The sequence below is a fragment of the Plectropomus leopardus genome, chromosome 3 (assembly GCF_026936395.1).
Source record: "Plectropomus leopardus strain MGB_pleo_1.0 chromosome 3, ASM2693639v1, whole genome shotgun sequence".
In the NCBI taxonomy this organism is placed as follows: Eukaryota; Metazoa; Chordata; class Actinopteri; order Perciformes; family Serranidae; genus Plectropomus; species Plectropomus leopardus.
The window spans coordinates 24814853-24842451 of NC_142178.1; the positions used below are offsets into that span (position 1 = coordinate 24814853).

The 27599-nt window shown below is 39.5% G+C and overlaps 1 protein-coding gene across 2 annotated transcripts in view; it reads right to left on the minus strand.

Annotated features, from left to right (window-relative positions):
- cntln (centlein, centrosomal protein) overlaps positions 1-27599 on the minus strand; it is a 192478-nt gene that overhangs the window by 71770 nt on the left and 93109 nt on the right. For both annotated transcript variants that reach the window (XM_088075937.1, XM_042485352.2), the window contains 7 exons: positions 24971-25055; positions 20158-20292; positions 19010-19189; positions 16008-16141; positions 14861-15023; positions 13038-13265; positions 3050-3190 (listed from right to left, as the gene is read on the minus strand). In XM_088075937.1, coding sequence (XP_087932063.1) covers positions 3050-3190; positions 13038-13265; positions 14861-15023; positions 16008-16141; positions 19010-19189; positions 20158-20292; positions 24971-25055 — 1066 coding nt within the window. The remainder of the gene's footprint in view (positions 1-3049; positions 3191-13037; positions 13266-14860; positions 15024-16007; positions 16142-19009; positions 19190-20157; positions 20293-24970; positions 25056-27599) is intronic.

Sequence of the window (27599 nt, forward strand, 5' to 3'; positions counted from 1 at the left end):
GAGATCCATTTTAACAAAAGCTTAGTTTTTCTCTCTGCCACCACACTCCTGAGGGGATAAATGAACAAAGAGGATATCTGTGCTTTGGGATCTTCCACCATGTTCACCCAGCTAGAGCTAGCTAAGACCGCCATATCGCTGTGCATTGTTGTGACATTGTAAAGGCAGGAGCTGGCTTTTAAGTCCACCAACACTTATCAGCATCACTCTACGCAGCAGGACACAGTATCTGTAAGCGATGCCTGGGCATGCTTTACTCACATACATGTAAAACCACAAGCAGCTGAAAAAGGGCAGGACTCTACATCTTTGGCCTTGCCGCCATTAGCGCTCAGTTGAGAGGGTACAGTGATAGCCATAGTAGCTAATGAAAAGTCTTGATGTACAGTAGCTACAATCACAAAAGCTCACCTTGACATGCAAGCTTGTCAGTTAAAGGAGTATGAAGCAAGAACATATCAACCACAACGCAACAACCACAATCTGAGGGAAAAAAAGAAATATTTTTTCTATGAAAATAAAAGCATCTCTCAGCACTAGATAATTCACATTCTGAAATCTTGGCTGCATCTGTCAACACTTAGGTGAAAAACCCAGAAGTCAGGACAGCTGAAGAACTCGACACAGGGACAAAAACGAGGATACCATGTCAGGAGGTGCAGGAAGTTACAAAGGCTGACAAGTCACTTCCTGTAGTGAAATATCAAGCAACGTTCAAAGGAGAACTCAGACTTGATACAAAGTTGAACAACACCGTGCTTATAATGGACCACTGAAATAAAGTTTAATTTGTTTAATAAATTACAAACTTAATTTCTTAACATAATTTCTATGGCAATATTCCAGATGACTTTCAATTGACTTAACATCAATAAATTAACGCTTATGAATCACTGATAAGAGAATTCTGTGTTATTTGCGTTTTTAAATCAGGCTTTCCTGCTGTAAAACTTAAACTCCCAAAAACTTAACTTCACTGATATCCTGGAAACATCAGTTTAACACTTACTGGGTGCAGCGAATTGCAAGTCATGTACCACTGTGAACTGCTCGTCGCCTCAGCCAATAATCACATTTCACTTGAGGCACTTACTGAAAAGGCTGCAAATTGTGTCCTGGGTGGTAGCAGTGGGCTGCACAGAAGGCCCATTTCAACAGCTTTTGACCTTGCAGACTGATGTTATTGTTTAAATGAAGTGCAATGAAGCATAACAGTTTTATGGTCTCTTTGGAGCATCATCATATTTGTATATTAAGCAACCAGCAGCGACTACTCAAAATGTTCACCTTTTTAATAACAGTAACGCTACAAATTATATCAGAATGGTCAACATGTTAGAGCTAAAGCTAATGACCTTAGTTTTACAACTCTTTTGACTTAATGGGGCAGAGGGGGAATCAAATATTGACTGAAAAGTTTAACATGCCACTGTGCCACACAGCTGGTGGCTGGTTGAGTGAAAAACGTCCATTTCTTATCACAGCCTCATAGAGGCAACTACTTTGTAATCATCACTCAGGAAATAAGAGAAACTGACTGTAAAAACTGAATGTAAAATGTCATCGTAAACATTAATTCACTCTAATTATCACCTCATTTGATTCAAAGCTTTTCAATTGTCAAACCTACTCTATTTTTCATTTGAAAATGTATTGTACTGAATAAAATAAAATAAAATACATTGATTTGAACAACTATTCAACAAATGCATATTTTAATTTGATGGTTCCATGAGAGCAGGATATAGGAAAATTTGCAATTTTGATTCAATCTCTGTGGACAATAATCTTTTTCCATAAATTTTGGCCAAGCAGCTGTTACATGATCATGTGCCAGCATAAAAAATTTATTTATTAATGTATGTATGCAACAGATGTGTGTGTATGTGTGTAGAGGAAGGGGCAAAAATCACTCCAGTATTGCATCAAGTGAAGCGCTGGCTTGTCAAGGTGGGACAGGGACACTGTCAATTATGGACATTCGTGTCATCTGTGAAAAAGTACCTGATGTGGGATTAAGAGCCCAAGCAGTAAAAAGGGGGGAGGCCTGAGTGTCCTGATAATATAGATGTTTGCCATCTGTATGTATTTCATGCTCATAAATTATATTTGAAGGTACTGAAAAGGTTCAAAATGCTGACTTCTAAAACAAAATGACCTCACAGTGGGAGATCTTAGTTGACAGACATTTTTGATAAATTAGTTTAAGTAAAAGTTTGGTTTCTATTGAAAGGGACAATATGTGCACAATGTGTTAAACACACCGCATTATACTTTTATAAATCAGATTATGATTCATGTTTTTATTCACCCTAAAAAGGTATCAAAAATGTATTGTGTGAAAAATGCATTATAGTCCCACTCTAATTTGAAGTATCGGCACAAGGAACAAAATAATTTATAGCAGGTGAAAAACACTGGACAGATAATGTGTGTGTGGGCATGTGTGTGTCCTAGGGCAAACATCAGAGAGCCTCCAGAAAAAGGGAAGCAGATCAAATTATGTCAATACTGCTTATTTATTTTGTACAAAATAATTACATTATATGTCTAAAGTGCCTGAACAGAAGCACCTCCATCAGAGCTATAATGAGGACGGCTGTATAAATCAAACAATGTGTCTTCAGGCCAGCTTAGAGTGAGTGAGGCCATCTAGAAACATGTCCTGCCAAACTTATGAGTGGAATACTGAGAAGATCAAAAGCCTCTTTCTTGTTCATAATGTTCTGTTGAAGCGGTAAATTAGCCAGTGCCTGAGCCCAAGGCATGCGTGAAACCAGCAGCACACGCCGGCCTGGTCACAGTAGGAGGGGCATCTGTGTGTGTGTGTGTGTGTGTGTGTGTGTGTGTATTTTGGGAAGTTCAAGACAAAGGTTGGCAGAAGCAGGGTCTGATAAATCACATGATTCTCAACAGACCATTTCCTTCATATCCCTCCTCTATGCTTTGATCTAATCTGAGCAAAGTGGTAATGGGTAAGTGTGGGCATGTTAGCCACTCACCCACGTGCTTTCTTTGACATAATTGGCAGTGGTGTTTGCTAACCTACCTGCTGTCCTCTGACAGAACTGGTGGATCTCCGTTGAAGGGTCTTATCCTCTGGCCTGGGATCTGAGCCTCGGGTGGGGGCCCAGTCAGAATCAGGGTTAGACCTCTGAGCTGCGGCATCAACCTGCTCTGACATCAACGCCTGTAACACAAGAGAGAGACAGTGGATGTGAGTGGAAAACATGAAAGAAAGAGAATGGCAAGCCTACAGGCATAGAGAACAACAGAAAAGTGACAAAACCATATGTGAATCCAAAATTAAGGCTCATGACTCATTGGGCAGATATTATTTTGTGAAGTATATAACATAAAAACCCACGGCCTACAACATGCTCAACACTTGTGTTAATATGCTTTAGTAATAGTAATGTATTATGTATTGTGTTAATATATTCAACATGTGTCAGATTGAAAAGTACAATTTTTCTCATGTAGAATGTTTTTATTTACAGAAATGCAAAACATTATATATATATATATATATATATATATATATATATATATATATATATATATATATATATATATATATTTATTTATTTATTTATTTATCAGCACGTGGAATTACAGCACTTAATGCTGTAATGCAGCCTTTGAAACCATTAAAAGATACTTAGGATATAAGATTCAAAATCTAAAACAATATCTAATCTCATATCACAATATCAATATAACATCGATAAATTTCCCAGCCCTAACACCTAGTATGAAAGACTTTTTGTAAATGTTTCGTTTTTGCAGTACCTCTATAGCGTCTCCCCAAGGACAATTTTATGAATTCTTTAAAAAGGGGGAGAATTCATACAAATGCCCTCAGGAAGATGGTTTCAATACTCATTTCTCACAGTATTGATAAAGAGGTACCAGCTGCACTTTCTCACTCCCTTTTCTCTCCAATTGCGAGTTAACACAAACATCGTTGCAACTTAGCCCGGCCCCCAGTCACTCACTCACAGAACTCCTCTTGTTACTCGCTCTGGTCACAAATAGACTTTTGCTGCACTTTTTTGTGAGTTTTTCTTGCAATTAATTGCCTTTTGAATGTGTGACAGTCTCAGAGGCTGTTGAACATGTGCAGTCCCACAACAATATTGTTTTTGTTTATAAAAAAACTTTTAATTATTGTTAATGTTCACAACAGTACATTCTGCTGTTCTCTGCTACTGACCATGTAATAGCACTGTTATATTTATATTTTAATAAAAATATTTCTATGCCCTCAATGTCAATTTTTCCCCATTGCAATGAAAATGGTATTGAATAGTCATACACTTCAGGGTTTTGTATCGAAATTAGAAATTTCAGGCTTGTAACAGCACCAGTTCTTCTGTCCTCTCCTCTTATGACTTCAATATACAAAAAGAAATCTGCAGGAGAGGTGAAGATACCGGTTTGCACTGTTACAATTATCTCAATTCACCATAATATAATGTTGTCAAAACTACATGATGTTTTGAGTAAGGCCAAAATAATTTTCAGACACAGCGAGTTCTTCACAAATTAGTGGGCGACCAAGCAGCCAACATTTCTTCCTTTAACTGAATGAATGGCAGTTGTCAAAATTATTTCAGGGAAATGTAGCAAATCACAAAAACCAGTGCGTCAAGTAGTTCAGTACACTATTCCTTGCATCCTGGATGTTCACACAACATTTTTATATGCTAAAGTCAACAACCAGATGTGTCATGTGGCAGTGGGGCAGCTATCTACCACCTCCAGCACTGTGGCATGTGCTCTATCACGGCCCATCTATTTATCAGTGTCTATTAGCCAGTGTCGAGCGGCATCTGCACACATCAGCACGCAGCGGGGACTACCAAAACAAACTGAAGGGGACAAGGATAAAGCAGAGGGCCCGCCCACGAGAAGTAGGTTGATGCACGCACATGCATACACTCACACACGTGCATTCCTGTAATGCAACCGTGCCAATTAATGTGAACACTTATATGTGACATTCTATCTTCACACCTTTGCTGCTGCAGCACCTTAATGGTGATTTTGTACGAACAGAGAGGATGGCTTTAAGGGACAGGATATATTTTAGTTTTATAGACTCATACACTCTATAGCTAAAGGGCGTGTACTCTATACACTTTGTTTAAGTTTAGTTGATGCCTGAGTCCTTTATCTTGAAGTTAGCACTTACCCATGTACCTCTTGAATGCATCACCTTTCTGCATAAATTCTCATCTTTCTTCTCTTAAGTCCTTAATAAAAAGGTGTTAACACTTAAAAACAACCTCACCTGCTGCTATCAACAACACTTCCACTTCAGCACATCAAATCCAAGACCTCTGATAAACAGAGGGATTCACAACTGTGTTTTACTGGGAGGCAGGGTAGTGAAAACCGCACAGGATGTCATCACCTTTTTTCCAACGAGTCCTGATTGCATTATCAGAAACCTGGCATCTGGGCGTGACCTTGTTAACTGCCAGGGTAATCAACTTTAACCAAAGGGGAGGAGAGGGGATGATAAATTATTAGTGAGGAAGATTTTGTTCATGTTTTATTAAATTGGCCTGTCAAAGGGGGTTGGTCAAATTATCTGGGGCCTCGTTTATTGGAGGCCGGCCATATTGGCGCATCTGTTACAATTATTTATAATTTCCAGGCAGTCAGGAGGATGGACCGGGTTTTTCGGCATCAGCCACATAAAGCAATTTAGAAATTAACTGATGCGGTAGTGTCTGAGTTCTTTTCCCCTCTCACAGTCTCTCTCACCTCCATCCTGGTTTTCATCCAGCAAAAAAAAACAGGGAAACTGTGAGACATTAAAGGAGCAAAGCTGCAAAAGGGGAAAAAATAAACATATTACAAGCAGCTTAGTGAAAGCAATGGAGAGGGAGAGAGCATGAGACTGAAAGCGAAGAAGAGAGCATGCAGGTGCAGTGAAAAAAAAGAGCACGAGATTGTGGGGAGGCTGAGGGAGGGAAAAAAAGAGAAAAGCCGGTCTTGGTAATTACTGAACACGATTAGGTTCTTGGGGGAACTTGTCTGGCACTCGCGGCCCTCGCTGCTGAGGATGCGGCAGGCAGGACCATATGGAGGGAGGCTTGTGATTGTGCTCCCTGAAGCTCGTGACCCGTCTGCTGCCGAGCCCTTGAGCTGAATGTGAAATGAGACTTGCCAGGCCTAATGTTCTACACATGCACCATTTATGCCACAAAACAAATCTGATCACTGTTAATTATGGAGCAGCTATAATCAGGAGGGGCCTCCGCCACACACACACACACACACCCACACACAACTACATGCAAACACATACTCACACATCTGTGGAGCGACAGCATTTGTGAAAGTGATTGCATAGGCTTCAGAAGTGAGGGCTAGAAGGTGCATGCCCCCCACCAGGCCAGGTGCACTTTGTATTCAACACAGTGATTCTTCAAAGAATGTGTGTGTGCATATATGTATGAGCGTGTGTGTGTTTTAACTGGTAGTGCGGTGAGGAGGGACTATAGAAGGACAGCGCACAGTGAGTAGGATGTACGTTTTGTGTGTATGTACACAGCCCTGAGTCCTCCCACACAGCCTGTTTGACCCGAGTGTGTGTGCTTGAACGTGTGAGCGCACGTATCTGCAGCGGCACATGGCTGTGCTTCATTAATGAGGCGAGCTGTGCTACACAGAGGTTCTCATCTAATGAGAGCAGTTGAGCTGGTAAAACACACCACTGGAGTCCATGTCATTAGTATGTCTCTGGCCCTGGACATGGCCCGGCTCCAAACACACACTCACACACAAACTCATGTTGACAACCCCGATGATACTGATAACACAACCAGCATACACAAGACGAGTGGTCGACAGAAACAGCATTATAGGACATAAAACATTTATCAGACTATAATTCTTTAGAATTGTCAGAATTTATAACCTACACAGTGTTTTCATGAGGAAAGGATGTGTCCAAAGAGAAAAGGTGTATGTAAATATAAGCAGCAGGTTGCACTAAATTTTTAAAATACTCCGAGGGAGGTCCTAACAGTTAAGTTAAAGGAGTGCCGCTCCAGACGGTAAAAAAACTGACGAGCAGCCGGAGTCAAAACGAGACCCGTGTGAAAGACAATTCAAACATCTCTGACCTAAACAAGCTTTCCTTCACATTAACTGACCATCAGCTGTTCTGTCCTTTACGGCACTGTGTACAAAAACACACACAAAGAAACCCTCTGACTATTCTGTTTGTTGAGCTCTTGGCTGAAACATTAATTTTCATGCTACCTTGTAGCATTTCATCGTCTTCACTTTATGGCTGCTATTAATGATGATGATGATCAAAAGAAACACCTCACCTAAACCGAACGTGACCCGGCAAAGAAGTGGGTGTATTTACACGCACATGTGTGAGTAACTAGCACTTTAATTATACATCTAAAAGTGTGTAGATTGGCTACCATAAATAACAAGCCAGAAACAGATGTTATAAAAAAAATCTCAACAAGCTATGGGAGATGCACCATGTGGACATCTTTCAATTTATAAAAAAAAAAGAAAAAAAAGGCTGGTCACCACGGGAAATGTTGTTGCCGAGCTTAAGGTTCAGTCTAAAAAAGCCATACGAGGAACTTGTGTGTTACAGTGTTTCATCACACTTTTATCAATGAATTTTCAAAACTTCTCCATAGCTGTTTCACTGCATTTTACCCCGATTCCATGACTTTATTTAAGTAGTTTAAAGTGTATAGGCCTATACAGTCATACATAATAACACACTCTTCACAGGCATTTGCAAATATGCAAACTGCCTGCATTTGCTAATTTTAGTCATTCGACATTCCCACTGCCAACTAGCTGCATACAGCAATATGTATTACATCATACTGGAGCAGACTTTCCCACACATTCATGTATTTCTGGCAGCCATCTACGATTAAAACATCTTCTGCCACAATAAGATTTTCTTTTTTTGGAGCTGGACCTTTCATTTGTAGCACTGTTGAAATATATACTGTTTTGTTATTCTATACACCATGCTCTCTGAACGCAGAGCGGCTTCACTGTTATTTATGCTCTGTCCAAAAGTTTTCATTGACCCACAGCAGCTGCTCCTCTCATCCCTCAATCTGATCAGCTCTTAACTGATTAACCGATCAATTATGCACCCTGAGAGGAGAGAAAAAAAGAACTCATGGAGAGCTTCACCTGCAAAATTCTTATCTCTATAAATTCACACACCTGAAAAAATCTTAAGAATTTGGAGAGGAAACAAAGAATGATCCAAAAAAAACTTTTAATTTTAAGTTTGCCGTAATGTTAGACATGAAATATCATTGCATTTTTAAAATTCTAATAATTGATCATTTTACATTCCAGAATTACAAATCAGTTTGTCTAGTGTCACAGCTTTTCCGGGAATTTCATGACTGTGGGAATCCTGGTGTTAAAAACATTTTATGTACAGAAACTAAATCTGCATAAAAATGTGAATGCAGGCGCAGGTGCAGGATTTCTCCATTCTTTAAGGATGGCTATGTTAAGCGGAGTGGCTTTGTCTGGATGAGACATCGTATTTTTGAGAGTGTGTATTTAAAAGTGTAAAAATAGACCTTTGTCACAGTTTACATTTTTACTTGTCGATCTAGGAAAAGAACAGGTGTTACTGATAACATTAATAATGTTGTTATCAATGGTCTCAATGTGACAGTGAGCCAGCATGCACGACACCAGGACCCTGAAACTAAAGCATCTAAATGGAATTCAACCATTATTACTTTATTATTTACAACTTTGCTTTTACCTACTGAGACATGCCAAAAGGTTCCCTGTGAAAAGTGATTATTTCATAAAAGTTTCAGTTACATTAAAAAGACAGAGGGCTTCTTTCTTTTTATATTCATATGAAACTTTTCTGGAGTGAATGAACCTGTCTAATATTCCCTTTCCAAGGCTGATGGGAGAATAACCAGTGCTTTGAATGACTGCCCACACAATTAACAACCTACCACTCATTTACTGTGCTGCAGGTTCCAGAAAGCCTGAGGTCTGCTACAGATTCTAATGTTGCTCTTTAATCACCGCACAGATCTGACAAAAGCCAAACACCAGATTGCTATAAATACAATGATGCAGTTAGGGAGATAGTTGCAAATGATTAAATGTTCACTCTTGCTATTTTTTTGTCCACTAATGAGAACTCTTTTCCCTGCTTATGGACTGTGATGGTGACCACCTAACCTGGCAACCCAAACCTCTCCAACCTGGCAGCTTGTTCAGACTGCATTTCGATGTGTGTGGGGGTCACCCAGGTGACTGACGATCGGCCAAGCCCGACAGCTAGAAGATCAGGGCACAAGGCCATTTCTAGTCTGACATTATGGAGATATTGCACTGTTTTTAGTGTACACACACACACACACACACACACACACACACACACACACACACACACACACACACACACACACACACACACACACACACACACACACACACACACAACAGAACACCCCTGAAAAATGCAAGTAGTGCTGAAACAACAAGTCAGTTTGTTGACAGCCTTATCTCTATAAAGAGATAGCTGCATGTGATTTAGGGTTGAATGATGTGATGGTTAAAGTGTATCCACCATAGAGATTTGGTACACTGTTTCTACTGTGGGAGCTTTGTGAGGCAGGCTTTATATCAAATCATGGCTGGATTCTCGCATGATCTTGTGATTCTCACGTCATTTTATTAAACCAGCAGTCTCGCAAGGTAGTATAATTTGGGCAGACTTGGAGGAGGAGAATTGTAGTTCACTAGAAATTTAAAGCTTGGCTGTGAAAGAATTTTAGTTTTAGTGTTTTTAGTCTTTGTCAAATGTTGTTTTGTGAAGCAGCTTTTTTTGGTTGTGTGGAAATTCCAAATGAAAGTAGGAAATAATCAAATGTGATAAAGTACAGTAAAGTTATTTTAGACCATCTCATAACTGAATTTAAAGAACATGTACTGTACTGTATCATGATCGTGACATATGATATATACCTCATAGCGTGGTAAAAGAAAATTTAGGCCATATCGTCCAACCCGATTATGAAAGCAGAATCTGGTTCCATTTGTAGTCTATTTGCAATCCCTTGGTAGTCTGAGTAGCACTGACCAATCACGTTTAAGCGAGCTTTGGTTGCAAGTTATAAGTTTGTGTAGGGGCAAAAGAGGCAGAATGCCTTGGACAAAAGCAATCTTGTAACCAATCATCTATTATCTGACAAAAACATAGCCTTCTATTAGCTTTTTTTCGGGTTATTTATATGGCTTCATATGCAGAAATCTGTTTATTTATTCACTGAGAGATTAGCCAAAATGTCCATCCAACTACAATTATGGTTTTTAAATTGCTCATCAGATTGTAAACAATGACCACAACACAGAAGAGGCAGTCTTGGCCAGAAAACATATAACTGCTGGCTACACAGGAATCTCTGCTGTTGCCCTCAGAAGCTAAATTGTCATTAGACCGATAAGTGATAGTTTCCGCGATTGTTGCCTGACCAACAATAATAAGTACGATCCATTGATTTTTTTAATAATTTATAAAGCAAAATCACCAAAAACTCTCTAAATCCAGTATCCTCAATATGGCGATATGTTGACTTTTCTTTGTTTTAAATTACTTCTGCTCCGCAAAACCATGATGGGCATATTTTTCTGGCATTTTGTACACTAAATGTTAAGTCGTATAAGCCATCAGCAAATTAACTAACAATAAAAAAGACAGGTCATTAAGACAGGTGCGTACAAGATAATATTTTTTTCTGTGTGGACCTAAAACATCAGACTACTGTTGATGAAAAAATGAAAAGCAACACTGTTTTTTTAATCTCGTGCTGACCCTGCAAGTTGATCAATACAGGTGGACACAGTATCCAAAAAACATAGCCTGACTTATACTAACTGACAGCAAGCAGAACAGTTTGGTTATACATTAAGTCTTCCTGCAAGGAGTTAACTTGACACAAGACAGGAGAGAACAGACAGTCAATCTTTGTGCACAGCATGGAAGTATAACACACAATGGGTGTTATTCCTCTCACCCACCCGCCTCCTTTATCCCCGCTCCCCCCATAACCACTGCGGGAGGGGTGTTCAAAGCCGTCGCTCTGGTCCATATTCAAATGAGCGCTGCGTCTCCCCCCTGTGCTCCCGTTGCGATCAGCACTTTGATCACCTCCAATGGTAACTTCCACCAAAACATTTAAAATTAAAATCAAATCTGCCTTAACAACCTGAGCATTAGAATTTAACAGGTGTTCGGGAGGAAGTTGTTACAGAATTTGCGATTATGTGCTCGGATACACACACCTTTAGTCGAACACGCACCTACTCAGACACACGCATACACACATACGCACAACCTGTCAGTGAAATTACAGAGTGGGAAACAGAAAGCCCTCCTGACTGAGTGCTATACCTTGGGATACCTGATCTGTTCACTTTGATGTCAGTGGGTAAGAAAGTTAAAGAAACAAATCAGCCAGACAGCAGCTACATGTGTTCAGTAAACAAAAGTTCATATTAATTCTTAGCGCAGGTTATATACACGGTATTTTTGTAATTACATCTCAACTCTTAAAATGTGTGAGGAGTTTTATCATTCTGACCCGGGTGGGGGAGAGACACGGAGTGGAGTGTAAGTTCAGTGTGTAAAACAAACACACATACATACAAACTGTTCATACATGCATGTATGTATGCACGGATGCATGCCTGCACTACACACACTCACAGCACTAACTGCATCTTCTCTAAATGTAATATTAATTACTGGGGGAACACTGCAGTACTGTATTTAATTACTGACTAAATGATCCATTTATATTTCACCGCTGGTTAAATTAACAGGGTTAAGTGAGACAGGGCGATTGTAACTCACTTAACATTTGAGCTGATATCTTTTATCTTCCAGTCTGGGGGGCAGCACTGTCAGAAAATATCAACCAATCAAATTAAACAATTACAGTCTGTGGAGGCACATAAATTACCCAACTGCTGCAAAAATATTATCTTTCACGGCATCAGCTGCAGAGTTGTTTTATCTGCAACAGGATGTAGTTAAAACTGTAGTGAAAGTCAAACCGTGGAACAGACTGAAAAACTCATTATAACAACAAGTGCAGTGCCCTGAAATGTTGATGAAATGAGGTTGTGTGGTTGCAGAGTACAAAGTACATATATATATCTGTTACAATTCTTTGACACTGTGTGGTCCAAGAAACACCTATCACCATATCATTAGGAGTTATTTAAGCCCACTTAAAACATGGCTGCAGCATTCACTTTATACTCGAGCCTCTGTTGCCTTGGGGTGACATTTCAAACGGTAGCCAGCTAAAGACAAACCCCTGCTGACTGACAGATGTTAGAACTGTAACTCCAACATCATCTTCAAGAACATTACTGGGCTCCAATTAAATCACCTCTCTCCACCTCTTATCTATCTTTGCTATCTGACGGGAGTGTGTTAAAAGGACTTCCAGGTACTTGGGTGGGTGGATAGAAAGAAGATGGATGAAGTAGGAAAGTCAAGGAGTGCATGTGTACCCAGGACAGAGAGCTGAAGAAGATCAGATAACTGACATGAAAGAAGCTGGTGCTAAGAGCGATGGATGGATCAAGGGTGAGCTAGAGCGATATTAAGAGAGTGAGTCTCTCTTAAAGACTACCACCACAGGCCATGCTGGGTCTTGTCAGTCATTACTGTGCCTACTAATCCACCTACATGGTGCTGTCTCTGTACCTTAGGACAATTAGACACTGGCTCCAGACAGGTGATTGCGGGAAGTAAGAACATGATGCAGGGAAATCATAAACATAAATATTTTGTTCTCCGTAACAGGTAAATGCATCTACATATATATATAGTATAAATATTAAACTTCTGCAGCAGAGCAGGCATCATAGAAGACCATCTTTTATCCTGGAGTTGAAATGCACTTGTAGCCTCTAGAAAGAGACAGTCTCTGCAGGGGGAGATAGTGAAGAATAAGAGGGCTGCTTACCTTGAAGTTGGTTTGTCTGTTTGTTGCGGGGTTAAGGGGTGTGTGCTGAGCCTGCTGTTGCTGCTGCTGTTGAATCTGTTCCTGCTGTTGCTGCTGCAGCTGAGCCTGGAGTTGCAGGATGTGTTGGTCTCTCTGAGCCAGCAGGCTGCTGAGGTTCTGGTGACTCTGGCGGAGGTTGGCCTCACTAGACACGAGAGCCTGGTAGCACTGACTCAACTCCTTGTACAGCTGTCAGCAAACACAAATAGGACAAAACAGTTGGAAAAGCAGGAGGGGAGGTGAAGAGGCTCATGTAAACTAGAGTTGGGAGAAACATGAGAAAGAAAATCACCTGAGGGATGGGGCGATATATGATTTTATCATGGACTGCCATAAAAAACACACTTACAATAAAGCCCCTTTCTCAATCACAACCTGAGCCTGAAAAGCCTGACAGTTGGGTTGGGTTTGGGCCGAAAATGGTATGCTGATTGGCCAGGTTGAGTAGGGCTCAGGTTGTGAAAAAAAAATCTGTTTTTAAAAAATAAATAAACAATATTAAAATGTGAGCATTCTGTGTTTACTTCTACTACTACTACTACTACTACTACTACTACTACTACTACTACTACTACTACCTCTATCGAATCATCATTTATTTACTATTTACTAACTGTTTAGTAATCTATTTTCTGGAGACATCGAAAGTGACACATCAAAAAAAAAAAAAGGACATACTTGTCTATTGCAGAGTCATGTACATGGGTTCTGGTTCTGGTCGACTTGCAATGGGAAAGAAGTCTATTGCCTATTTTTAGCGGCTGTTCCCATGTTCCCAAAACCTGCATACACATGCTAATTTTTGGGGAAATTGGGTAAATGTTGATTGTGGTGAATGTCCATTGTCAAGATAACCGTATATTGTAAGATGTGTCCATTCGTACCCACCAATAATAAAAGAGACACTGCAAAAACAGGCTACATATGTATAAACCTCAAAAAGACAAAAGATCTTAATCAAGCATTGGCATATTTCATACCAAAAGATGCAATGCTACTTCACATAGTGCTAAAAGCCTGGCTTTTTAACATTGTTTGTTTGATTTTCACTAAAGAGGATGTTCAAAAAAAAATTGACCTTTTTGTGATGAAATAATATTTCTTCATTCACAAATTGAAAGGTAGAGTGAGTACAATATGTTTTTGTTCCATTAAGATGTTTTAAGCATATTTTGATGATTATAGAGATAATATGGAGTATCACAATTATTTTGGCTAGAATAATGATGACATTAATTTCTCATATCATCCCATGCCTAATTGGGTGACAAGAAGACCGGCAGAATTTTTTATGGGACGTTTTCTTATACCCATAATAATAAGAAAAACATATAAGACCAGCTAAGTCAGGAGAAAAGGAAAAAAAGGTTAAAAACACAACAAAAAGAAAAACACATTAAGTATGACTAAATTATTACTTTCCTTCCTTGACGTTCATGTTTTATGACTCATAATTGCGCTAAATATCCCTTTTCCTGTGTCGTACTGTGTATGGCAAAGTGGTACAGTCAAAAGGGCAGAAGGGTGGTAGGTTGAGAACCCATTCACAGTAACAGGATACAGTGAGAAAAGTCCTTCTTTTCTAGCACTAGTCAAATAATTGTAGGTTACAGCTATCTTGGAAATAAATCACCACAGCGGGTGAGGCCTGAGTGGAGTGCAATGAAGTGGTTATAATAATGACGAGTTTGAGGTCTGGCCTGCGTGTGTTCGTGTGTGTGTGTGTGTGTGTGTGTGTGTGTGTGTGTGTGTGTGTGTGTGTGTGTGTGTATAAATGTGCATACCCTCTGATAGGAGGTGGTGTCAGCAGTATGTGCCTCTTCTTGGTTCCTCAGGACTCTCTGAGTGTCGAGGTTGAGTCCTTCCAGTTGCTTGATTAAATGGCTCTGCTCTGCTGCATGCTCTGTGCTCTGTCTATACAGGGTCTGCACCTCTGCAAACTCACAACTACACACAAACAAACACACAATATTATTCATAAATATATATATAATATATCTATAAATCCATACTTTAAATGGACTGTGTAACAGTATTGTTTTTCAATACACAACAGATGTCCATGTTCTTGGATTTAGTTCAAACCTGTAAATATAGAAAAATCCAATGTAAAAGGGTGCGAGGAGGTCAGAAAACCTAAATAAAATTAGGTTAAACTTAAGTTAAACTAAATTCTTAAATGTTATAATTAAATAAAATTAAATGTGTAAAATGTGTGAGTAAGTATATACTTTGACATAGATGAAATTCACTTATACAAATAATCACGTCACTGACAAATAAATAAATGTATAGATAAAAAGAACAATGATCGTTTTATTAGATCTATCTTTTGTCAACAATGGCCTAAATTTCCATCAGCATAACAAAATCAGCAGTGAAGTTTATTTCTAAAATTAGTTTTGTGTCCCATGGACTTACCACAAAGTGCTCCACTAACTCCTGTGGAAATCTTTTTTCACCGAGCTAAAACCTAAAGAGCGGTCTCTCGTCCTGATGTGACTGACATGTTAGAGTGCCCCTGGCATTAAAACAGAAAAGTAGTTAAAAAAGGTTGAGATTACCACTAAGGCTCCTACGGTTCTCACAGTTTTTATCATATCGACTAAAGCTTAGCCAAAGCCTGCCCTGTTTCCCTTTTCTCCTTCTTTTAAAGCGCATCCACTATGCAGGGCTTATCAAGTGGCTTTAGGTGAGCTGGAGTGGAAGAAATCTGTGTCACCCGCAAGCTTACAGCGTACAGAGCAATATACTAACTGCTCCACACAGTAACCCATGTGAAGTAATGTTGACGCATATCTACACGGGACAGACTGCATACTTTCTTTAACTAATGAAATCACCCAAACAAATGAATCAATACAGGTGAGGTTGTTAGAAGAAAACAGACACTGAGGTGTATTGGGGGATGCTTATGTTGGGCGGGCTCACCGAAGTTGATTGAGTTGCCCCTCTTTCGCTGCCACCTCTCTCTCTTTGGAGGACAGCTGAGTTGTAAGACTGCTACTGTGGTTCTGCAAGCCGGTCAACTCCTGCTGAGCGCTGTGTAGCTCCTCCTCCAACTCCTGGTGAAGAAGAGTAACAACAGTTTGAAAACAGAGCTCTAAGTGTTTGTGCTACACTTACATGGCCTAGTCTTCAGTCCACTGCACTGGTATCAGAGAGGTTTCATTTCCCAATGTGATAAAGTGTGAACAACCCCTGTCTTATACTGGCTGTCGACACTGCACTCATTTCAGCCATGTCTGCTGTCAATCTCACATCCATCTAAAGGAAGAGATAGTCTTCAGTTTTAATCCATAAAGCTGCTGCATAACAACTCACATTTCTGTCACACTTAAAGCTCGTGCTGATAGTCTGCAATGTCAAGACTCAGTTTTGTTGTCTGTTAGTGGTGCACAGACTGAGCTGGGAGAGAATTCTTCTATGTGCTCTGCTCCCCTCATTTGAAAGAAGAGAATCGGTCTCTTTTCCCGATATTAAACCACTCATAAGTACGAGTGTGAATGAATCCGTTGGTACTCATCATTGTGTGGAGGTGTCTCAATTTTTCTACATGTTACATGTTTTTTATTGCATTATTTGTTGTCTGTAACTCTGTCTTCTGCTGCTGTCTTGGTCAGGTCTCCCTTGAAAAAAAGATCCATGATCTCAATGGAACTTACCTGGTTAAACATGAATTAAATAAAAAAAATTAAAAAGCTTGTAACAGCAACCACCAGCAACTTTTCAGGCTACAAATCTATTTGAATCCAACTTATACATGTAACTATATTGACTGTACATTGGACTGCAAACTCTGTCAAAACACCTCTGAGTGCCGGCAGCACTGAGGCTAAACAGATCCAGTGGAGAGACACTAACGTGGAACTGCAGCTGCTGCTGCTACTGTGCTGCTTTCGCTGTACAGCAGATGTAGACAAGGTGTTAGTGACAGCCTTTTCTTAATAAGAGGAAACCATTAGAGCTGGGCAGGTTGCACCACATCAAATATACAAAGGTCCCCAAACCGCGACAGATTAAACGTAATTAAACAGCCTTTCACAGGAACAGAATTAAACATATGCAAAATTAATTAGTCTTCAGAAATCACAGACATGGACATGAAAAGATGCCATAACACATACAGGACATAAAAAGGCAATCATGTTTGTTTGGTGTCCATACATGGGGAGGATGAGAAAAACAATAGACAGTACAGTATAATAAAGACACCCTGCAGGAAAACTCACATCTTTCAGGGTTCAACGTTAATGTTTATTTTCACTTGCCAAGTTGGTCAGGTATCTACTTGCGCAATGTCAATTTTTACTTACCCTTATTATAATTATAATTTATTTTTATAATTATTAGCGGTTATCAAACAACAATAAATACTGTTAGACAGTTAATGGTCTTGCTGTGACATTTTTCAGAAACTTGACATATCTTTGAAAACCAACCACATTTAATCCACCTTGCTCTCAAACTTGCAGCAAACTATGAAATACACAATAGGAGTTTCACACACGCTCTCTAACACTACCAAAATAAACTCCTGTTTCCAGGGTAACTGAAATGACAACTTGCAGTTCAGCTCTTAAAATGTTTTATTTTAACTTCGTCTTCACCCGACAATATTTCTCTTTATGTTTTACGTTTATGCGCATGAGCAACTTTCAACAGAGATGAAAGGGGAAGCAAGAAGGCTCACTCCTTAGTGCTTCCATCAACAGCTCCAGAAAAAAACGATGTGTCAATTTTTTTTCACCACTAGCCTGGTGGGTAAGGGAGTTGCCACATTTACTAGCCTGATTTAGCCTTTTAATTGCCACTGGCAATCTGATAATCTATATTGTTGAGACTGTTTATGTAATTTATTAAAGACAAAGTTTGTTCTGTCAAGCAGGTGCTTTCTCAAGTGTTTAAATAAGTGAAGATAATCAGGAGAATCACTATATTTGTGTTAGCTTGAGGGCTTTTCTTCATTGTACGTTATCTATGCATGCACTAGAATAAATTATAAATTCCCGGACAAATCTTTGCTATGTAAAACAAATTGGCATGATGTATCCAGCGCACAGCCCATGTTCTTCATCTCCTTCTTTCAAATCAATGTATGATACAAAAAAAAATGAGGAACAGGTGGAGCGTCTTAGGCCGTGATGGATGTGCATAGACAAGTTGCTAGGCTCCATCCCGTCCAAGTGTAATTACTCTGCGGCCCTGACTTATTCAAGACTTTCTGTCTGACTCCATTTGACTAGCGTAGCAATATGTTTCATAACGATTAGTCTATAAGGTAGGGGAAGAATGTAAGGCTCTTCCTCTGCTCCTATGCCCCGAGACTCCAGTATTAGCAGACAGCTGATCTCAGTGAGGGGATGGCAAGAGGCGCCTGGTTGAAATGTGAATGAAAACTCTGCAGAACTTTGATTGTAATTTGATTGGTTGAATGTTTAAATAGCAACACTGCTGCCACTGTCTAATCACTGTATGTCTCGCGTCCACAGAGTTGGGAGGCATTGATTCATACCGATGAGTGGAGCTATGCACATATTCTGACAATTATCTGCTTACATAATTTGGGGAGAATATATGACACACAACATTTACAAATCTTCTGCACCCACATGAGCAAATGACTTCACTAAAGTTCCTTTTAGTTGTGGTCAGCTCAAATCATTTTCCACCCCAGCCAAGAAAGATCTGTCTCCCCCCGTGTTGAATCATAATTTTTCCTTCCTTTGAATATAGTCCCTGCATATTTAAATTGTGTGCTTTGCTACAGAGATCTTCTTACATTCACATGCTGAGGAGGAAAGGGTAGGAGGGATCAGAGAGTTCAAGGTCTGCAGAAGAAAGAGAAAGGTAGAAGACAGGGCCCTTCCTGTACAACTTTGTGTGTGTGTGTGTGTGTGTGTGTCTGAATGGACTTGTCCCCGTGTTCATACCTTGACTCTGGCCTGGGCAGCATCCCTCTGGTCTCGTTGGCTGTTGGCCTGCCTTTCTTTCTCCTCCAGGTCAGCTTGCAGGGCGGCCCAGCGGGAAGTTAATCCCTCTTTCTCCTCCTCTAGAGCCTTCACCACCTGCCGCTCCTCCTCCTCTTTTCTCCTACACTCCATCTTCATTTCCTGGATAAGAGAGGTGTGTGTGTATGAGGAGGAGAGTGGGGGGTCATGAGGGCCAAATAAACAATGGTGACGGAAGGAGAGAAATAAAAAAAGTAGCGATTCAAACTGAGAAAATGGAAAAAAAGAAAGACAGAGAAGTACAAAAAGAGAAGCAACCCATGGGGTTGAGGCTGAAATGAATATGTAAACAGTGGACCGGCTTTGCTGCGGGAGCCCCCTGCATGGGCCGCTGATTGGCCAAGGTCACCTGTGCTGTATGACTGGACCCACGCGGCCAGATGTTGGCTGGTATGGGCCGAGCCGTGCAGCAAGAGCTGGGCTCATGCAGGTACAGGGGCCAGTGTGTCGGCTTTAATGACAGGCTCCTAATGAGAATGGTGCTTGCTGCAAGACCCATTAGACTCAACCTAGGTCTCCTTTGATGCTGTCCCCCACAATTTCTCGCCATGAGACCTCACCGAGACTGTGTAAGAACCATTCCTTTATCAATTAATCATAGCCAGGTCCCAACTAAGCATAATTAGGGAGAAGCCACACCATCACATGCACACTTTTTACTTTCCCCCACTGAAGCAGTCATTAAGTATTTATCTGCAAGTTAACAACCTGCTTTCCTTTCTCTCCCTCTTTCTCTCTCCCTCTTTCTCTCTCTCTCTGTCTCTCTCTCTCTCACACACACACAAACACACAGACACACTTTCCAGCTGTTAAGTATTGTCTGTTGTCAGGTGCACGAAAGAAAGCTAAAAGCAAGAAAGGGTGATATAGAGTAAGAGTGAAAGGCGAGAGGAGAAGACACAAAGACATAGAGATTGTGTTCAGGAGGGCTTAGCAATCCTCTTTCTCCCCTAAATGATTCAAACGCCTGTGGCTATAGCCACGGGGGACATGTCGTGTTCAGTGCCACACAGAAAAGAGACTTTTCGACTCTGAGGCCCAGACTGCCACGGGAAATTTGTTCTACCAACCTTAAGTTCCTGACTGTTATTGACCAGTTGTTCACGCAGAGCTGTCAGCTCCTTCTTCATTAAGGCACTCTCCTCGTCCACTGTCGTCCTCCGCTGTACCAAGTTGTTGATCTCCTGCTGCTGTCCTGTCACTTTCTGTGGCAGACAGCGAGACAGAAAGAGAGAAAAAAAAGAGAAAGCGACGTTGAGAAACATAGAAGTTTAAGTCTCAGTAAACTCTAATCAAAAATCGGTCTGGACTGTGTCCTGAAAAAAAGTGTTAAATAAAATAAAAATAAATCTGTTTTAATGTTTGACTTTGTTGCAACTGATATGAGGTGAAACTTTTTTTAATATATAATATTAATTATTCTACTATTTTCTCAATTAATTGTTAGACCTAAAGAACATCAGAAAACAGTGAAATATGCAAATCGCAATCCCCCAAGGCTCAAGATGATTTCAACAAGTGTCCTCTTACAGCAGCCCAAACTCAAAGATATTCATTTAACAACTGGGAAATGCACTCAGTGCAGTCTGCAGATGCACCGATTCAAATCAAGACCAAACTATCAAGACCAAACTTTTTTGTAGATGTCAGTTTTGAGTCATGACAAAAGCCAAATTGCATCCTGCAACAAACATGAAGGTTATTTGTTTTTAGTCAAGACAATTTTCAGATTAGCCTTCGCTGTATGTTCTTGCTACATGATTATGTTAATGACATGTAGCCAGATAACTTACTGGTTGGTTAGGAGTGAGGATTGAGCAATCAATCAACTGGCGGATATAAAAATGTTAAGATTTTTTTTTTTAAATTTCTCTTACCTAAACATTGTTTAAAAGCAAAAAAAAATAACACAAATACCAAATATTTGGGCATTTTTGTTGAACAACTACAGTTAATCGATTATCAAAAGAATTACCATTTAATTTTCTGTCGCTTCCCATATTAGTTAACCCACAGCCCTAAACAGACGCTACTACTGACTATTAAGCATTATACAAGTATTTTGAGTCACAAAATATTATGAAGCTCCATGATGATCAATTAAATGATTCACAGGTTTCATTGAACCAGAGGGCAGCATAAATGGTACAATGATTTTAATGACCACCCACTTTTGATGCTGGTAAATGTTCACTTCATGTTTTTTGGCAGCCTTTGTGGCATTAGAGGGAGGAGGCTGGCTTTTTAACACCGCATCAGCTGGGGTTTGGCATTGGCTGGTAATCCACAGCCTTCTGTGGGTACACCCTCCTCTCAAATAACACTGTGCTCTGGGATGCAATTAATTGCCATGTTGAGGGAAATCGCTCAGATATATCCAGATAGTGGATTTAGCGTTCCTCGCTACTCCTAGCTCGCCGTGCTAAGAACAGAGGGGCTTTAATAGAGATTTATACTGGAGAGCAGAAAATAAATTCAAACGTTGATAATGAGGTAGGCAAGAACAATTTGAACCCCAGTAGTGCTCAATTGATAGAGGAGAAAAAAAGGGGGGGGTCCGCCAAGTTAAGAGGTCTAGGACAAAAAGATTAGCATTTGAAAATTCCCAGTACAGTTCAAAAATGAAAGCTAATTATGTTACAAAAATGGAAAGGAGTAGCGAGGGAAAGTATATAGAGGAAGAGGTGGAAGGAAAAAAAAGGAGACTGGAGAAGAAAAAAAAAAACATCATCAAAGTTGGAGAGTGGAGATATTAAGAGGAGTGTAAGATCCTGTGTGGACTCAGCGGACCATCACATCTCCAAAAAAAAAGAGGAAAAACCAATTAATCACTATTTGGGTGTGTATGGCTCAAGACTGGACGAGATGATGACTGTAAGAGGCGAATGACACAGCACAGGGCTCAGTGCTCTTAATGAGGTTCTCAAATAACCTACAAGTTTCATTACCCACAGTTTAAAGAGGAGTAAAAGACACTTTCCAAATACATAGAAAACATATACATGCAAGTAGAAAAAACAGAAGAGTTCATTTATTTATTCATTCAACATTTTATTGGCTCTTTTATGAAAGCCAGTTTTGAATTCATCAGATCAGCTGCTGAGACTTCGACAGGTCTACACTTTTACACATACTTTTAAACTAAGTTGGACGATGAGTAATGAATGAATGAATGAATGACTCAGAACAACTCTCAGCACAGAACATTGCTTCACAAATGTGACACGCTGGAAGAAACTATTACGTTGTCAATGCGTGGCAACTTATGTAATTAGCTGTGGTGAGTTATCTGCCTGCCAGCCATCAGTTTAAGTTACCTGTAACAGTTACATTATTGCATATCAATACAACTTTCAGTTCACCAAAGCCTTGTTGAAATAATTATTTCAGAAAAATCTAAAATCATCAATAAGATGTAAAAATGTTTAGGATTTTTTGAGTGATTTTGTTTTTTTTAGTGTAACCTTCTGAAATGCAAAAAGGGAAAGTATTTCACTGCTAGAGTTGCATCCACAGTACAACAAGTTTTGTTCTCTCATGCATCTGCAATACTATAACTATAAGTAATGGTGAGCTATCTTGGCTTGGTCTCTCTCTCTCAAAAAAAGAGATTTTATTCTCAAGAGACCTCCAGGTTAAAAATGCTTAAATAAATAAAATTAAATAAACAAAAAAACAACAAAACAAAATCACAGCTGGCCTTTCTCATAGAGACAAAATAGACTGCACACATTTTACTGTATATTATTGCCATAGTGGCTTTGAACTTGGTGAATTATGAATAAACAATGAAGTTAATGCAACTACAACACAACATTACAATGGAAGTATTGCCACTCTAACACGTTTATTCCAAAGCATCTTAAACTTGATCTAATGTTCTTAGCTTACAAATAATTATGTACATTTAGTTCAGCCTCATAATATAGCAATTATTCTATCTTCTAAGTCAATCTATTGACTTGGCTTTTGTACATTTGTCAATGCTGTCCTGTCCAGAGGCTATACAAATAAAGTTTGAGAACTGCCAGTGTGCTCTCATGGGTGCTCAGAAATCTTCTTCTACACTGAAGAACTTTTAATTGTTTTCAACTAAACAGTCTTACATGTTTAATCTTTACATATGTGATATCATATTGAATTCATTGCACTACACTGAACTTTACAGGCCAACTGTGACATTGAACTACAAACAACAATCACCCCCAGACAGACACCTGGCATTTCAAGATTCAAGATTCAAAGATTTGATTTCTAACTGCGAAATCTCCAAACTCATTCATTTTTGTTGTCATTTTCATCCATAACTGTAACATTCAAAGATAAAGTTAAACACATTGGTCAGATCTATCTGACAATTCTGTCGTGTTCATTTTATGTACAGTGTTACTTTTTTACATCTTTGATAAACCGAATCTAATGGCACAGAAGCTAAGCAACTGACTACTGTGATGGGGGACCACTGCAAAACGTATTTTAGCGACCTAAAAACCACAATATCAGTTTAAGTGTACCGTACTGAGAATATTTTCTCAGCTTTTCCTTAAATCTTAAACCAAGATGTAGATGCAGTAGACCAGCAACTCCCAAATTATGCACAGTAAAATCATTGTTTTTGTTAAAGGAGTCTGGTGGCTTTGAGACAATCTCATCAGTTCCTCATCGGAAAGGACTGTCTGACAGCAAAAGTGGTTGAAATATTCCAAATACAATCCAACCAACCAGTTGAGGTAGCGTTTGCTCAGCGCAGTTTTATTTTCCGTTTGTGACACAGGGATTTTCTACGCAGCAATTATCGTTGAAACACACTGTGATTCAGTCAGTACATATCTTGTGCTCCTATGAGTTAATACCATAGCTACTGTATCAGCTGAATCAAAGTTTAGATGGCTGAGGAGGGTAATGTTAAAAAAACACTGGCAAGCTGATGACTCCATTAAAGCCAGTCTCATTAGGAATGATCACGATTCTGGATGAAGGACACTAATGAAGGAGACTGACAGATGCTTCGCTGAAGAGATGATGATATGGAGTAAATTACATCAGTGATGTCATTATCGTCAGCCATCACACTATCAAGAAATATAACTCAAGAGGCGGTGCAAAAGAAAGCAGGTAAGAGAGAGACAGAACCAGTATTAGGGGGTTACGTTAAAAATAAGCTAAGAATAAACACTTAGCAAACACTTTAACACACGAAATAAACACATCAAATACACAGCCTGTCCTGTACCTGCCCAGGGACTGCAGATGTAAACTAGCTAATAGCTAAATTTGGCATGAATCATCTTTTCTCATTTTGAGATTAATGTTTTTTTTGCATGGTCCTTGCTTAATAAAGACATGAAAAAAAACACAAAAAAAAGAAAAGGGACCATATAAATTTGAATAATCTAAACAAAAAAAACAAGACACATGAAAAGACATGAAAGAAATATTTGTAATTAAAATGTCAGATAAGCAATCTTATAACTTGAAGCTCAGTAGTTTAGTCTGGAGATGTAGTTAAATGTGGCTGGGAGAAATTAATTAGAAAACACCCTCTTTTGGGACTTCTGGCAAAGAGGCTGTTTAACTTTCAGTAAGACCAAATGGAGGTGATCATAGGCCAACAGCAAATTTGCAGCTTACAAATATTATGAGTTTATAAAAGATTGTAAAATGCAGTGGTACCTTTTGAAAAAATAAGATTTGGTTTGTAAAAGTATTCCAATCAGAGATTTCTGCTATATTTTCTGAAACATTTTAACTGCATAAAACTAAACTATCAAGTAAATATTTCAAACATGGTTTAATTACTCTCCTCCATTAATATCTCTGAGACCGAACAGGCATTTGCTGAACACGGAAAGATACAGTATGTTAGATCAAACTGCACTGTACCTGTTCCAACTCCTGTATCTTGTAGTCTTTGGACTGGAGGATCTCCAACACTTTCCTGTCCTTCATCTCAGCTTTTTGCTTCTCACTAGAGAAAAACGGAGAGAAAAATCAAATTTTCATCTACAGTGGAACAACTTAAGACTATAGGATTAGAACAATTGGACATTACAAAGTACATCTTCAATGACTAACAGATACCTTTTAAAAGGATCCATATCCTCTTGAAAATGATTTACTGAAATTGTTTTATACAGGGTTCCCACACACTTTCACAGACAAAATTTCAAAACTTTTACATAATTTTTCGCGCTACATTGGATCTGTAATACTTTCTCAATTAGAGACTTAAAGTTTGCAAATTGTTATATGTCCCTGTGTCCTACTGTAAATTTAAAATTGTTTGTGCACCTGCAGTAATTGGCAAATGAAGAAGATCAATTTACATATAAGCAATTAATGTTCTTTGTTTTCTTCTGTGTGTTATTTTAATGAAAACTACTCTTTGAAAAAACTATTATAGATGTGAATAAAAAGGAAAATCTGTGAGAGATACTGCACCAAACTCTGAACTTTTCTCTCTAGCCCACTAGCACCTCTTTTATCATAATGAACTTTTGGGGAGCCAAAAACAAGGCATCAGTTGGGGACCTGTTTGTTTCAACTGCTTCAGGCCACCAGGGGCCACCCATTCCCTCGACTCATCACTTGCTCCTTCTACACCTCCCATCTGTGAGGCCTTTTCTCTCGTCTCCTTGCCTCTTCTGATCAGCCCTCTCCCCTGGCAGACACTGAAATAAGTATCTGGTGTCCCCGGAGGAGCTGGAACGCAGGCCGGCCTAGCTACATCTCCTTGTATATTGGGCTGTGTTCACCATGTCCTGAGCAACCAACCAATCACTCTACAAGATCCACACAGGAAGGGGAGGGGAGGCTGAATGGCGGTTCCCAGTAGGCACCAGCGCTTGACTGGAGTCGACACAATTACCATGTCAATATCCTCCTGCACATCAGGTGATACAATACACATACACTCTCTGGGTGCATGTTCCCCCTTTAGTCTCCGCGGACCAACATACTTTGATGGGTTTCCTATGGGGCAATAAAGGAACTGAAGAGGGTGTGAAGAAGGAATGAGAGGCACAGTGCTGAGGAACACTCTGCACACTGTTGCACTGTGTTTAACCCCTATTAAGGGTCTCCTAACAACTGGCAAACCTCAAAATGTACCCAATATGCACCCACAATAGAGAAAATATAACCCTCAAAAGCAAAAAGTCAGGAAAAACTAATCTAAAGGCCTTTTCTCACTAAATCCATAGTTTTTATCTGAAATTGTCATACATTTAGAAATAAATCATGTGTCAATTGTGTTTACGGACTCAAAAATTTTCATCCATCATTTAAGTTTTCGGAATGGGTTTTGTTTTATGTGCTTTTCGCATCAGTAAGAGGCTTTTAGAGAGTTGTTTGACCAAGAAGCAGTAAAGAAAATCTGGCGTAATCTGTACATCTGCAAGATAAACAAGGAACAGGGTGCATATTATAATTCCATAACGCAAAAAGCCTACTTTCAGCAGGTCAGATATATTCAGGTGTATGATTATAACAACGAGGAGGAGGATGTTATAGAGGATGAAGACCTCAGAAAGAGAAGAAGAGCGACAGCGTGGCGACAGAAGCCCATTTTACAAAATTATAGCATTCAAGAGGCACTAAAAAGCCCATTCTTTATTCTGCCTTTGCATTTTTAAACACAACCAACCAACGGCAGATTTTAAACAGCATGCCAGCATCGTGAAAGCAAAAGTGGTGTGACAAGCGGGACATTTAACGCAAAAGTGTCAGCCTCTAGTGTGACATGTAACATAAGTGTTGGCAGCCCTCTCTAAACAACAACAATGACATAAAATGCAATAATAATAATTTACCTTTACTGTCTCTGTTTTATGGCGGCTGATCTCATCCTCCACTCAGAGGGTAAGGATCTCTCAAATGTCATTGTTATCTCAAACTGTGAACATTTTCAGCTTCTGTTCTTTTTCGAGTAAGCCCCTAACAGCTTCTAGTTGCTTTTTAAATCTCCTCGGCGGGACGCACACATAACATGCTGTCAAAATAGCCTGCCCATGATCCCGTCCTGCTGGCTGTCCTTTTTTACATAGAACTTAATTTGGCACTGTTACAACCTCATTTTCTGTCTTAAAGACAAGACAGCTCTGTCCCCTCATTATGCAATCACACCTTTTATACAGAATGGCGAGGTGGCATAACGGGGCGATACCACCCCCATATTCCTTTCAACATATGTAAATGGTAAAAACCACCATTGTTCAAACTGCAGTGATACAAGCATCAAAGATCATTTAAAGTCAAATGTGGGTTTTTTTCTAACAAAGAGGAATAAATTAAATTTATCCAACTGTGTGCATCAGCTGTGAAAAGGCCTGAACCTCTGTTCTTTTCTGAAAGTTCCCATGCCACTGTGTTTGGTGCAGCTTAGCCACCCTGCAAAGGAGGTCATATTCAATCTCACAATTTATCCGATAAAGACAAGTATTTGGCAGGAGTGTTTCAACTGTCCAGAATGGGTGCGGCGGAGGAGTGTTTTCATTAAAAGGGTTTCCATGGT